Source organism: Procambarus clarkii, chromosome 71, assembly GCF_040958095.1.
Source record: "Procambarus clarkii isolate CNS0578487 chromosome 71, FALCON_Pclarkii_2.0, whole genome shotgun sequence".
Lineage (NCBI taxonomy): Eukaryota > Metazoa > Arthropoda > Malacostraca > Decapoda > Cambaridae > Procambarus > Procambarus clarkii.
The window spans coordinates 15,125,457-15,137,671 of NC_091220.1; the positions used below are offsets into that span (position 1 = coordinate 15,125,457).

Consider the following 12,215-nt stretch of genomic DNA (forward strand, 5'->3'; position numbering starts at 1 on the left):
TGAGAAGTGCGTTCTGGCTACTAGATATGGTCCATGGATTATATATATTTAATAATGCTCGTTTCAATTAAACATATACGAAACAAATTAAATTCATCTTAGGAGAAAATCAATTCACAATCAATATAATAATTTAGCTTATACTCCATCATAGTATTTATCAGGATACAAATATGTATCTGTGTATTAAACATGCATACAATAAAAAATATGCTTTGACAGCACTTACGATTTCTGAATTTGATATGAACATTTGCCCCAAACAGTACAACGGCTTCGAGCAGATCTGTATCAACTTCTGTAACGAGAAGCTGCAGCAGTTCTTCAACCATCACATGTTTGTGCTGGAACAAGAGGAGTACAAGAAGGAAGGTATTAACTGGGTCTTCGTCGACTTCGGTATGGATCTTATGGCTTGCATCGAGCTCTTCGAGAAGGTATTTTACTTTCTTATTCAGATGTCTTCACATTGAGAACATTCGAACATTATCTTGTAGGCTTTTTCTAGCATGTGATTTTATGGTATATGACTTAAACACTATTCAAGCTAATTGATTACAATAGTAAACATGTAGATACAATATTTAAACAATAATAATTAAAGTGTGTCTACTGGAAAATAGTTAATTTTAATTATAATCATTATATAAAGCCACGTTTATAAATATATATATTTAAGTGTTTTCAATCATTATCGATTTTTCGTTCTGGATATATATATGGCAATGACTATAAATTATAATTTGTATTTGTCTGCATATTTAAAATATTAAACAAGACAACTTAATATTAAATATACTGGCACTCAAGAAATTTCATCTGAAATTTGCACTGAATATACTAATCATATGCTTTTTGTTTGCAAAATGTTTTACATAAATAATATCCTGCTTTTTAATCTGACTCGAAGTGGTTCTGTCACAATAATCACTAGTAATTAATATTTTGGTAACAAAATTCTGTTTTTTTTTTTAGTTTCGCCATAATAAATATTCACATTAATGAACTTTACAGTTATATCACTGTCATTATCCGTATTTATTATCCAGTAACTGCCATGTGAAAAAAAGAAAGTTCCCAGTTACATTGTCTTCGCGATTTCAAAAGTACCTCTGAAGGAGTAACGAATATATTAATGTTCTACAGAAAATGGGTCTGCTCTCCATCCTAGAGGAAGAGTCTATGTTCCCCAAGGCTACCGACAAGTCCTTCCAGGAGAAGTTGAACGCCAACCATCTAGGCAAGTCTCCCGTGTTCATCAAGCCCAAGCCACCCAAGGCAGGAGCAGTCGAGGGCCACTTCGCCATTGTTCACTATGCCGGTACTGTCACTTACAACCTGAGTGGCTGGCTGGAGAAGAACAAGGATCCCCTGAACGACACCGTCGTCGACCAGCTCAAGAAGTCTCGCAATGAAGTCATTGTCTTGCTTTTCGCTGACCATCCCGGGCAGTCGGGCCCAGCTGACTCTGGCAAAGGTGGTAGGTATTCATTGAATTTTATGTATTCAATATTATATATCTTCCGCTTTTCTCTCGAGCGCATTATTAACAATGTTTCCTCAGTAACTTTTAATATTATTTGCAAACTGTCGTTTATATAAACAAACTGAAACTCTATTATATAAATTACTATGCCTTACTATGTAAGTGTAAGTAACAATTATTTTCTTTCTTTTCAGAGTCCTAACTTCGCCTGGTGACTTGACGGTAGACACTTATCTTCACAAAATGTTTTGTTTTATAAACAGGACTTTAGACATCTTTACTTAAATCTCGGTTATCATCTGACTTGTATGAAACTTGTTTACCAACGCTAGTAGCTCTAAGGCTTTGGGTAATTAATTGTTGAAGCGAAATACGGGTTCAGAAAACAAATGATTGTTGAAGCGAAATACGGGTTCAGAAAACAAATGATTGTTGAAGCGAAATACGGGTTCTGAAAACAAATGATTGTTGAAGCGAAATACGGGTTCAGAAAACAAATGATTGTTGAAGCGAAATACGGGTTCTGAAAACAAAGGAGTATTATAAGTAATGTTATGATGATAGTTCAAGTTAGCAAAAATATATTATATTTAGTCTATATATAATATAGTATATAGTATACAAATATAGTATATAGTAACTCAGAAATAAACATGTTATTTCTCAGGTGGCCGCGGCGCAAAATCTGGTTCCTTCAAGACTGTCTCTTCTGCCTACAGGGTACGTTTGGCTTGCCTTCTCTATTGTACCAATTTTCCAGCGAACTTTATTCAGTAGACATTATATTATCAGGGCTGTACGCTGACGTATTAAATTTTTACATACTTAATTAATCTTTAAATAAAAACAATGTAGATAACGGAACTTTAGTGTAATTCAAGATATATAATAACATTTTCGTTGATATCCTTAAATAAAGTGATTATTATAATTATTAAGTATGAATATTTTTAACAGCGCACAGTCAGCCTATTAAGTACAATTACTTAATTAATAATTACTTTTCATCAGAGGTAAGTCAGAAAACGAAATATCTAGCCAACATATGTATGTGGCCTCACATGTATTTTACAGCATATGCTTGACAATTTTCTATCTTATTGATACTAGGTATGACATTAATACCAACACTAAATTCTTGTTTTGCTAGTATTATCCTTGGAACACATTTCGCTAAGCGTCGTGACGATTTCTCCCACAGGAGCAGCTCAACAACCTGATGAAGACCCTTAACTCTACTCACCCCCACTTCATCCGATGCATCGTCCCCAACGAGACCAAGTCCCCAGGTAGGTAGCCTCATATAAACACAGTATCGTCCCCAACGAGACCAAGTCCCCGGGTAGGTAGCCTCATATAAACACAGTATCGTCCCCAACGAGACCAAGTCCCCGGGTAGGTAGCCTCATATAAACACAGTATCGTCCCCAACGAGACCAAGTCCCCGGGTAGGTAGCCTCATATAAACACAGTATCGTCCCCAACGAGACCAAGTCCCCGGGTAGGTAGCCTCATATAAACACAGTATCGTCCCCAACGAGACCAAGTCCCCGGGTAGGTAGCCTCATATAAACACAGTATCGTCCCCAACGAGACCAAGTCCCCAGGTAGGTAGCCTCATATAAACACAGTATCGTCCCCAACGAGACCAAGTCCCCGGGTAGGTAGCCTCATATAAACACAGTATCGTCCCCAACGAGATACATCCTGGGTGAGTGAACAGGCATCAGTGAGGAGTCTCTAGCTAACTCTAGAAACATATTCATAAATTTCGTGCGTGAATTTATCGGGAACTTAGAATTAATGAATGCCTTTCCATATTCAAGTACTGTAATGGAAATAATCATTATCCAGTGTACACTGTAAGACAAAGTTACCTAGCCATTGCTCAGCTAAATTCATGCAATAACACAAAGGGGAAAACTGTTTGTGTTGAAAGAGATTCAAACTTAAGTGCAAAAGAGTGTATTTGTATTTTATTGAATCCTAGTAATTTTGCTCTTAATCAAATGACTTCCCGTACAGAGATTCACAATTTCTTAAAATACATTTGTTTTTAATACTATTCCAATATAGGCCTGGTCAAAAGCACTGCCTATATAACGAAAACATAAATTTATTGAAATTTAAAGACCCAACACCTCTCTACATCTTTAATTGTTGTGAGGAACATTCTATCATGTTTAAGACTGTAAACACTTCTTCCTTCAGGTGTGACTGAGGCCGGCCTCATCATGCATCAGCTCACCTGTAACGGTGTGCTTGAGGGCATCCGTATCTGTCGTAAGGGCTTCCCCAACAGGATGATGTACCCTGACTTCAAGCACCGGTAACGATTATACGGTTTTCCGGAATTTGCCTCAAATATATATAATTAAATATGAAATCTCAGGGATAAATATGATTTCCATTAGCTTGATACTAGATCTTTCACAGACTTCATTTATTTATTTATTTATATACAAGAAGTTACATTGGGGGTTAACAGAGAATATAGAAAATAAGTGGAATTAACATTCTTGTAAAGCCACTAGTACGCATAGCGTTTTGGGCAAGATTGCCCGATTCATTGCTTTCCTATTCTAATAATAGCATAGTTATATACATTTTTCACTATATTTTTCACTATATTTTGAAAGTATCTGAAGGTATCATGACTGTTACTAACATTAAAGTAATTCTTTAAACAAAATTCAGATAGAGATACTAAACAAAGGGAATACAAAAATATGATTTCAGTATCCAGTCGTATAAGCTGATCATGTCAACGACATTTTAAGAAGAGTAGGCTTACTATCTAACTTCTAATAAAGTTGAATCACTAACTTTGCAATTTATATTATCAGCAGTGGCCTTTTTTTATTAACCATCATGTATATTGGGAGATAATTGATCCTAAAAGGATTCAAATAATCAACTTCTTCCACAGCTACAAGATTCTGGCCTCCAAGGAGATGGCTAGTATCGAGGATAATAAAAAGGCCGCTGAGGTGTGCTTCAATAAGTCTGGATTAGACCCAGAGCTCTACCGTCTGGGTAACACTAAGGTAATTCATAGAATTAGTTTTTATTTCCCTGTTGTATTCTAGCATTGAAAAATCTTGTGATTTCATATTTTAGCAAAGTTCTTAAGACCCTCATGTAAAGCAAGACCCCTGTCACAGTATTCACAGTTACGCCGAATTTGACATTGGTACTTTCTGTTTTCTTTATCTTTACGTCATTTTGAAAGATTACTGAAACTAATGCGGCTTCTTAAACTCAAAATCAAGTTAATTGACTTTATGTGTTTACGTGCGATCGACAGTCGCTTACCACTTACTCAATTTACATAAACACCAATACGAGCGTAAATTTTAACAATAAAAGACGTTTCGTCTACCTACAGGTGTTCTTCCGGGCTGGTGTCCTGGGTACCCTTGAAGAGATCCGAGACTCCCATCTGGGTAAGATCATAACCTGGCTGCAGTCATGGATCCGTGGATTCACCGGCAGGAAGGAGTATGGAAGACTTCAGGAGCAGCGCGTAGCCCTCGTAGTTGTTCAACGCCAGTTGAGGAACTTCGTCTCAATGCAATCTTGGGTTTGGTTCAATCTCTGGCAGAAAGTCAAGCCTCTTCTTCACGTCACTCGTCCTGAGGATATAATTAGAGGTCTCAGGGAGAGGGCCGGTAAAGCTCAAGAAAATTTGGATAATGAACTGAAAACACGCCAAGATCTTGAAGCTGCAAATGCTGCTCTTCAAGAAGAAAAGAATAACCTCTTGGCTACACTTGAATCTTCTAAAGGCAGTATGTCCGAGTATCTTGAGCAAAGCGCCAAGTTGCAGAGTCAGAAAGCCGAACTCGAGGCTCAACTCAATGTAAGTTTCATGAAAGTTAAAACTAGGTTACAGCTTATAGAACATTGTTTAGTATTTATTATTAAAATAATGCCTAGCATTAGGGAGACCTGCGGCGGTCTGGGTTCCAAACTTGAGGGGTTATATAACTTAAGTGATATATATTATAAATATATTACAGATGACTGAATTTAATTTTATTTATTTATTAAAGAAAAACTTTTATAATAACATTTATAGAGCAATACAAAATAATTTATGATGCACGCACGCAAACACACACACACACGCGAGCGTACAAGTCTATATATATATTTTAACTATTTTATTTTATGTCTTAATTTTTATATAGGATATCACCACCCGCCTACAAAAAGAGGAAGAAGCCCGTACAGCCCTTGGCCAGGATAAGAAAAAGACTGAACAAGAGGTGCACGCTTTAAGGAGAGATTTCGAAGACCTGGAACTAAACATCCAAAAGCTGGAGCAAGAAAAGGCTGGTAAGGACCACCAGATCCACAACCTTAATGAGGAAATTGCCCATCAAGAGGAACTCATCAATAAGGTCAACAAAGAAAAGAAACAGCTGCAAGAATACAACCAGAAAACCGCAGAAGACCTCCAGGGCGTCGAGGACAAATGCAACCACTTCAACAAAATGAAGACGAAGCTCGAGCAGACTCTCGATGAGCTCGAGGACTCCATCGATCGCGAGAAGAAGCTGCGCGCTGAGGTTGAAAAATCAAAGAGGAAGGTTGAAGGTGATCTTAAGCTGGCCCAAGAGACCGTTGGGGACCTAGAGCGTAATCACAGAGAAGTCGAGAACACTATCCAGCGTAAAGATAAGGAGATCTCTACTCTTGCCAACAAAGTGGAGGAAGAACAAGGTCATGTCTCTAAGATCCAGAGGTCTATTAAAGAGCTACAATCACGCATCGAAGAGCTAGAACAAGAGGTTGAGCACGAGCGCCAGGCCCGAGCAAAGGCTGAGAAAACCAAGTCTAGCTTGGCACGAGAGCTGAGTGAGATCGGCGATCGCCTGGACGAGGCTGGTGGCGCCACCGCTGCCCAGGTGGAACTGAACAAGAAGCGAGATGCTGAGCTAGGCAAGCTCCGCCGCGACATCGAGGAGACGACCATCCAGCATGAATCTGCTCTTAATCTTCTTCGCAAGAAGCATAATGATTCCGTGGCTGAAATATCAGAGCAGATCGACCACCTCAACAAAAGCAAAATCAAGTAAGTACTCTTAAGCACGAGCACTCGTGTATGCACACACACACTAACCACTTCTCCAATACCCATCAAATGCAACAATTAGTCGTGCCTCTAAACTAAAAATTTTACAGCACCTCTTACATCTCGCACGTCTATTATACATGTCTACTATTATAAGCGCTTCTTATTTTTCCCCCTACAGAACTGAAAAGGAGAAGGATGCTTTGAAACGCATTGCTGATGAAGCAAAGTCGGCAATGGATAGCCTTACTCGGGATAAGGTAAGATCTAGTAGCAGTTTTGATATCTCCTCTTAATTCAATACCAACCGGATGTTTTGACATTATTCTGCATACTATTTACACGCATTCCTTATATGTGTAAACTGTATAATACAATTATTCATATTGTAGTATACAATCTTACGTCCTAAGATTGCATACTACAATTATTATTCTGAATGCATTTTTTGGGCAAAATTTGTACAATTTTAGCAGCAAGTTAGCAGTTACAATAGTAAAGTTCATGTGCATTCATTTGTAACTTATGAAATAAATTTTCCCCATATGAAGAGAAAGGTTTTGAAATTTAGTTAACATAAAATTAGATTTATATATTCTAGGCGTTTTTTGAAGTTTTAATTGTATTATTTATTGGCCTTGTTTGGTTCGTAACTATGCGACGAGAAACACAATGTCAATTTTTAATATCCAATTTTTCCCAGGCTACTGCTGAAAAGGCAAACAAGCAAATTCAACAACAGATCAGCGAAGCTCTCGGCAGACTCGAGGAAGCCAATCGAACTTTGAATGACTTCGATGTTACAAAGAAGAAGCTTGCAGTTGAGAATGCTGAACTTTTGCGACAGCTGGAAGAAACCGATAACCAAATATCTCTGTTGTCTAAGCTGAAGGTGTCTCTTAGTGCTCAACTTGACGACGCTAGGAAGTATGCTGAGGAAGAGAGCAAGGTAAGGAAGGTTTCAACGCACGAATTTAAATATTACATTTAATTTAAAATTTATACTGTTTACATACATCAAACATTTATCATATCTGGCATTTATAAAACGAATTTTTGTCGTCTCAGGAACGTGCAACTATTCTTGGAAAGTATCGTAACTTGGAACACGATATTGATGGACTTCGCGAACAGCTAGATGAAGAGTCTGAGGGTAAAGCTGATAGCCTCCGCCAATTGTCCAAGGCCAGCGCTGAGGCTCAACTGTGGCGTTCCAAGTATGAAACTGAGGGAGTTGCTCGTGCTGAAGAACTTGAGGCTGCTCGCCTGAAGCTTGCTGCCCGCCTTGAGGAAGCAGAAAACCAGATAGAACAGCTGAACCTTAAAAATATTAACCTTGACAAAGCAAGACAGCGCATTCTCGCTGAACTCGATGAAGTACAGATTTCAGCTGAACGTGCTCAAAACTTGGCCATTTCCGCTGAAAAGAAGCAAAAGAACTTTGACAGAGTCATTGCTGAATGGAAGATAAAGGTTGATGACTTTGCTGTTGAACTGGATTCGTCACAAAAGGAGTGCCGCAACTATTCTTCAGAGCTTTTCCGTGTAAAGGCTGCATATGAAGAAAATCTAGGAACACTTGATTCCGTCCGCCGTGAAAACAAAACCCTTGCTGACGAAATCAAGGATCTGATGGATCAGATTAGCGAGAGTGGACGGTCTTACCATGAACTAGAGAAGAGCAGCAAGCGCCTTGAAATTGAAAAAGAAGAGCTTCAAGCTGCCCTTGAGGAGGCTGAGGCCGCTCTTGAACAGGAAGAGAATAAGGTGCTCCGTAGTCAGCTCGAGCTCAGCCAAGTTAAACAAGAAATCGACAAACGTATCCAAGAGAAAGAAGAGGAATTCGACAATATTCGGTAAGAATTTAACTTTATTTTAAATGTATTAATACTGATTACACTTATTATATCTGTATTATTATTATTATTATTATTATTATTGTTATCACATGCAGTTTATATTGGAAATAAACTTACTTACCTAGTGATACACTATTTCAGAAAAGTCCATCAACGTGCCATAGAAACCATGCAGTCTTCTCTTGAGGCCGAAGCCAAGGGCAAGGCTGAAGCTCTTCGTCAGAAGAAGAAGCTAGAGTCTGACATTAGCGAACTCGAGGTAGCACTGGACCATTCCAGTAAGAACAACTCTGACCTCCAAAAGTACATCAAGAAGCTTCAGACCGAAACGAAGGACCTGCAGCTCCGTGCTGAGGAGGAACAACGTCTTGCTTCCGAGTACCGTGAACAGTATAGCGCCGCTGATCGCCGAGCCAAGGGTCTGAATGGTGAGCTGGAGGAGTCCCGCACTCTTCTCGAACAGTCTGACCGAGGTCGTCGCCAGGCAGAATCCGAGCTCAGTGACGCTAATGAACAACTGGGCAGTGCAGCGGGTCAAAATAATTCTCTAGCTATTTCCAAGAGGAAGTTGGAGGGTGAATTGGCAACACTTCATGTAAGTTTTATTTACCGAATGAAACATTTTTATTATTAGTTATTTATTTGTGTAAATGTAAATAAACAATTGTAATATCTCCAGTAACATATCTACAAAATATTTCTGATAACTTAACATTTTTCTTACCTGTTTCAGTCTGATATTGACGAGATGCTGAACGAGGCCAGGAACTCTGAGGATAAGGCCAAGAAGGCCATGGTTGACGCCGCCCGCCTCGCTGATGAACTCCGAGCCGAACAGGAACACGCCCAGACCCAGGAGAAGCTTCGTAAGGGCTTGGATCTTGCCATTAAGGATCTTCAAGTTCGCCTTGAGGAAAGTGAGGGCAACGCCACTAAGACTGGCAGGAAGACTTTGAGCAAGCTCGAAAGCCGTCTTCGTGAGTTGGAAGGCCAGCTGGATGATGAATCCCGCCGCCACGCTGATGCCCAGAAGAACCTGAGGAAGTGTGAGAGGCGCATCAAGGAGCTCACCTTCCAGTCCGAAGAGGACAAGAAGAACCACGAGAGGATGCAGGACCTCGTGGACAAGCTGCAACAGAAGATCAAGACCTACAAGCGCCAGATCGAGGAGGCCGAGGAGATCGCCGCCCTGAACTTGGCCAAGTTCCGCAAGACCCAACAAGAACTGGAGCAAGTCACTGGCAGTGCATAAATACTTCGCCGTCATTAAAACCAAAATATATGGGCCTTAATTACATTGTACTTAAATCGTTATATTTGTAACTAATAGCCATATAAACAAATAAGTTTTACAGCTTTAATCTTTAATTTATCAATGACTGTTTAACTGTAAACTGATAATCTCCTAGAAAATCTGGGAGTAATGAGGCCATTGTATACAGGCACAGAGAAGCATTATTTTATATCTAAGTAACTTGAGTTATGTTTTTAGTAAAAATAAATGCTCACAATTTAACTATAACTCTTGTACACTTTACATAATTAAAGAAGTTCAATATACAAAAATAACGAAAATGATTGTTTTATTTAAGTGACAACATAACATATTTTGAGAATACGTGGGGTCCTATATTGCAGAAGACAGCGCAATTGGTTTGCAACCGAAAGGTCCCAGGGGCTTACTTATGCACAGACTCAGCCGGGAAAGAAAGTGGAGGTAGAGAGGACTTTGGTAAGCAGGACTGTTCCCGAACAACACTAAGAGTCGAACGAGGCCGTCACAAGATTCCGAATTGAGGGGTGAGCGTAATGGAAGGTTCAGAGACTTGATGTTTTATTTTCTTTAGAGGGAGGGAGGAACATGGAATGATCCAACATATGCTTCTGATAGGAAAAGAGCGTTGGTTGCAATGTAGTTTGCGATGTCGTACGTGGGCATCAGCTCTAACCTCAAGGATAGTAGGCAGGTCAAAAGGCAGATTGGAGGATGATTTCAGAGGTGTCCACATTGGTAATATAAGTGTTGAGCGACACGGGTGCAGGAGACGGGACCACTGTTAAGAGGATGAGCAGGGAAGGGCAGGAAGGTAGTGGCCGGGTTGTAGGGATGGTGACTGAGAGGGAAAACCCTGACCAAAGACAGCAGAGGGGGGCTGGAGAATGATGCGTATCAATCAAAGCCAAAATAGCGAGTACATGTACACGATTCTGAAGCAGGGGACGGAATGAGAGTAGGTCGATATTTCCTGACGAACAACGCACGCGTATGTAAAGTCGCTGAAGTTTCATGCTTTATGGCCACTGGTTAGATTACGCTAACAAATATTCGAGATGGATTACTATCTTATAGTGAGCACAGGAGTGGGAGTACGTATGGTCGGCATCATCATAATTAATGCAGCGAACCGATAGGGTTTTGCAGGCAGACTAAACATCGCCACATTCGCAACGAAGAGTGCAAAAGAACACTTTAATTCGGCAAGTTGAAGCTCCGTGGTTAAACTTTTAAACACTGGCGCAAGGAGGGAACATAAACTTGAGACAGTAATTTGACACCTCTGAGGACATATGAGGTCAAGTTAAGACTGCCTGCGAAACCCTGCCAGTTATGTGTCTTCATTTTGGTGGTGCCCACTGTGCAGACTCCCATTCCTATGCTCATTGTAAGATAAGACAGTCCATCTCAACTGGTTAGTCTTCTCTAACCAAAGGCCATGAAAAATGAAATCTTTTCATCCAGCTCAGATCAGTGGTATTAAAACATGTATCTGCTACAGTCACATTGGCGAATGATAATGGAGCTTGCATGTATTTCAGCCAGTCTCTGGTCAAAATGTACAAGGGCCACAAACAGATACAGTTCACGTTTCACGAAATATGTATTTGTTGTATTTACATAAAAAGAAACAAGAATAGAATTGTAAATATTTTAATTATACAGTGATGAACGAGGATATATATACATCATTTTAGTTGATTATAAAACATCTACAAAGATTGTGAATAGCAATCAAAGACATTACGGGGCTATTCATGCCCGTGCCACCTCTTGGATGGCTTAATCTTCATCAATCAATCAATCAATCAATCATCAGAGAGATGCCATCTCGCTCGTTACCAATATGCGTTAATGAGGACACCTTAATATCCCCTCTCCCAAAAAAACAACTCCTAAACACCCTCTAAGGGTAGCGAAATGCTTCCTGTGTTTATTTTTTTTGGAAATAAATCTCCTTTTGGTCAATGCTATGATTGCAAAGCACTTGACTGTTAAACTGAAGCATATCAGCCACACACACACACACAGGGGGCCTCGTAGCCTGGTGGATAGCGCGCAGGATTCGTAATTCTGTGGCGCGGGTTCGATTCCCGCACGAGGCAGAAACAAATGGGCAGTTTCTTTCACCCTGAATGCCACTGTTACCTAGCAGTAAATAGGTACCTGGGAGTTAGTCAGCTGTCACGGGCTGCTTCCTGGGGGGTGTGTGTGTGTGTGTGGTGTGGGAAAAAAAAAAAAAAAAAAAAAAAAAAAAAAAGTAGTTAGTAAACAGTTGATTGACAGTTGAGAGGCGGGCCGAAAGAGCAAAGCTCAACCCCCGTAAAAACACAACTAGTAAACACACAGCCTCATCAATGCAAAACATACAAACAGGACGTAAATCAAAATAACGTGTTTGATCATTTAGGCACCCAATCTTCACATCTGACATAACAGAGACGACGTTTCGGTCCGTCTTGGACCATTATCAAGTGGCGACGTTTCGGTCCGTTCTGGACCATTATCAATTGG

The 12,215-nt window shown here is 39.8% G+C and overlaps 1 protein-coding gene across 3 annotated transcripts; it reads left to right on the plus strand.

Annotated features, from left to right (window-relative positions):
• Positions 1 to 267: 267 nt before the first annotated feature.
• LOC138349799 (myosin heavy chain, muscle-like) lies at positions 268 to 10,000 on the plus strand. 3 transcript variants are annotated; one of them, XM_069312064.1, is made up of 13 exons: positions 268 to 437; positions 1,147 to 1,477; positions 2,154 to 2,206; positions 2,688 to 2,775; positions 3,698 to 3,815; positions 4,416 to 4,533; positions 4,875 to 5,348; positions 5,680 to 6,566; positions 6,748 to 6,826; positions 7,270 to 7,515; positions 7,635 to 8,422; positions 8,567 to 9,020; positions 9,159 to 10,000. In XM_069312064.1, the coding sequence occupies exons 1-13, from the start codon at positions 336 to 338 to the stop codon at positions 9,675 to 9,677; spliced, it is 4,257 nt and encodes a 1,418-aa protein (XP_069168165.1). In that variant the 5' UTR covers positions 268 to 335; the 3' UTR covers positions 9,678 to 10,000. The 3 variants fall into 3 exon arrangements, with proteins under 3 accessions (XP_069168165.1, XP_069168166.1, XP_069168167.1); XM_069312065.1 differs by lacking the exons at positions 268 to 437; positions 1,147 to 1,477; positions 2,154 to 2,206; positions 2,688 to 2,775 and adding an exon at positions 3,069 to 3,093; XM_069312066.1 differs by lacking the exons at positions 268 to 437; positions 1,147 to 1,477; positions 2,154 to 2,206; positions 2,688 to 2,775 and adding an exon at positions 3,123 to 3,146.
• Positions 10,001 to 12,215: the final 2,215 nt, after the last annotated feature.

Bases quoted from the DNA above. Each gene is read 5' to 3' on its own strand.
- LOC138349799 (XM_069312064.1), top strand. From the start codon at position 336: ATGTTTGTGCTGGAACAAGAGGAGTACAAGAAGGAAGGTATTAACTGG. The intron at 438-1,146 runs GTATTTTACTTT...AATGTTCTACAG, and splicing joins GCATCGAGCTCTTCGAGAAG to AAAATGGGTCTGCTCTCCAT. The intron at 3,816-4,415 runs GTAACGATTATA...CTTCTTCCACAG, and splicing joins TACCCTGACTTCAAGCACCG to CTACAAGATTCTGGCCTCCA.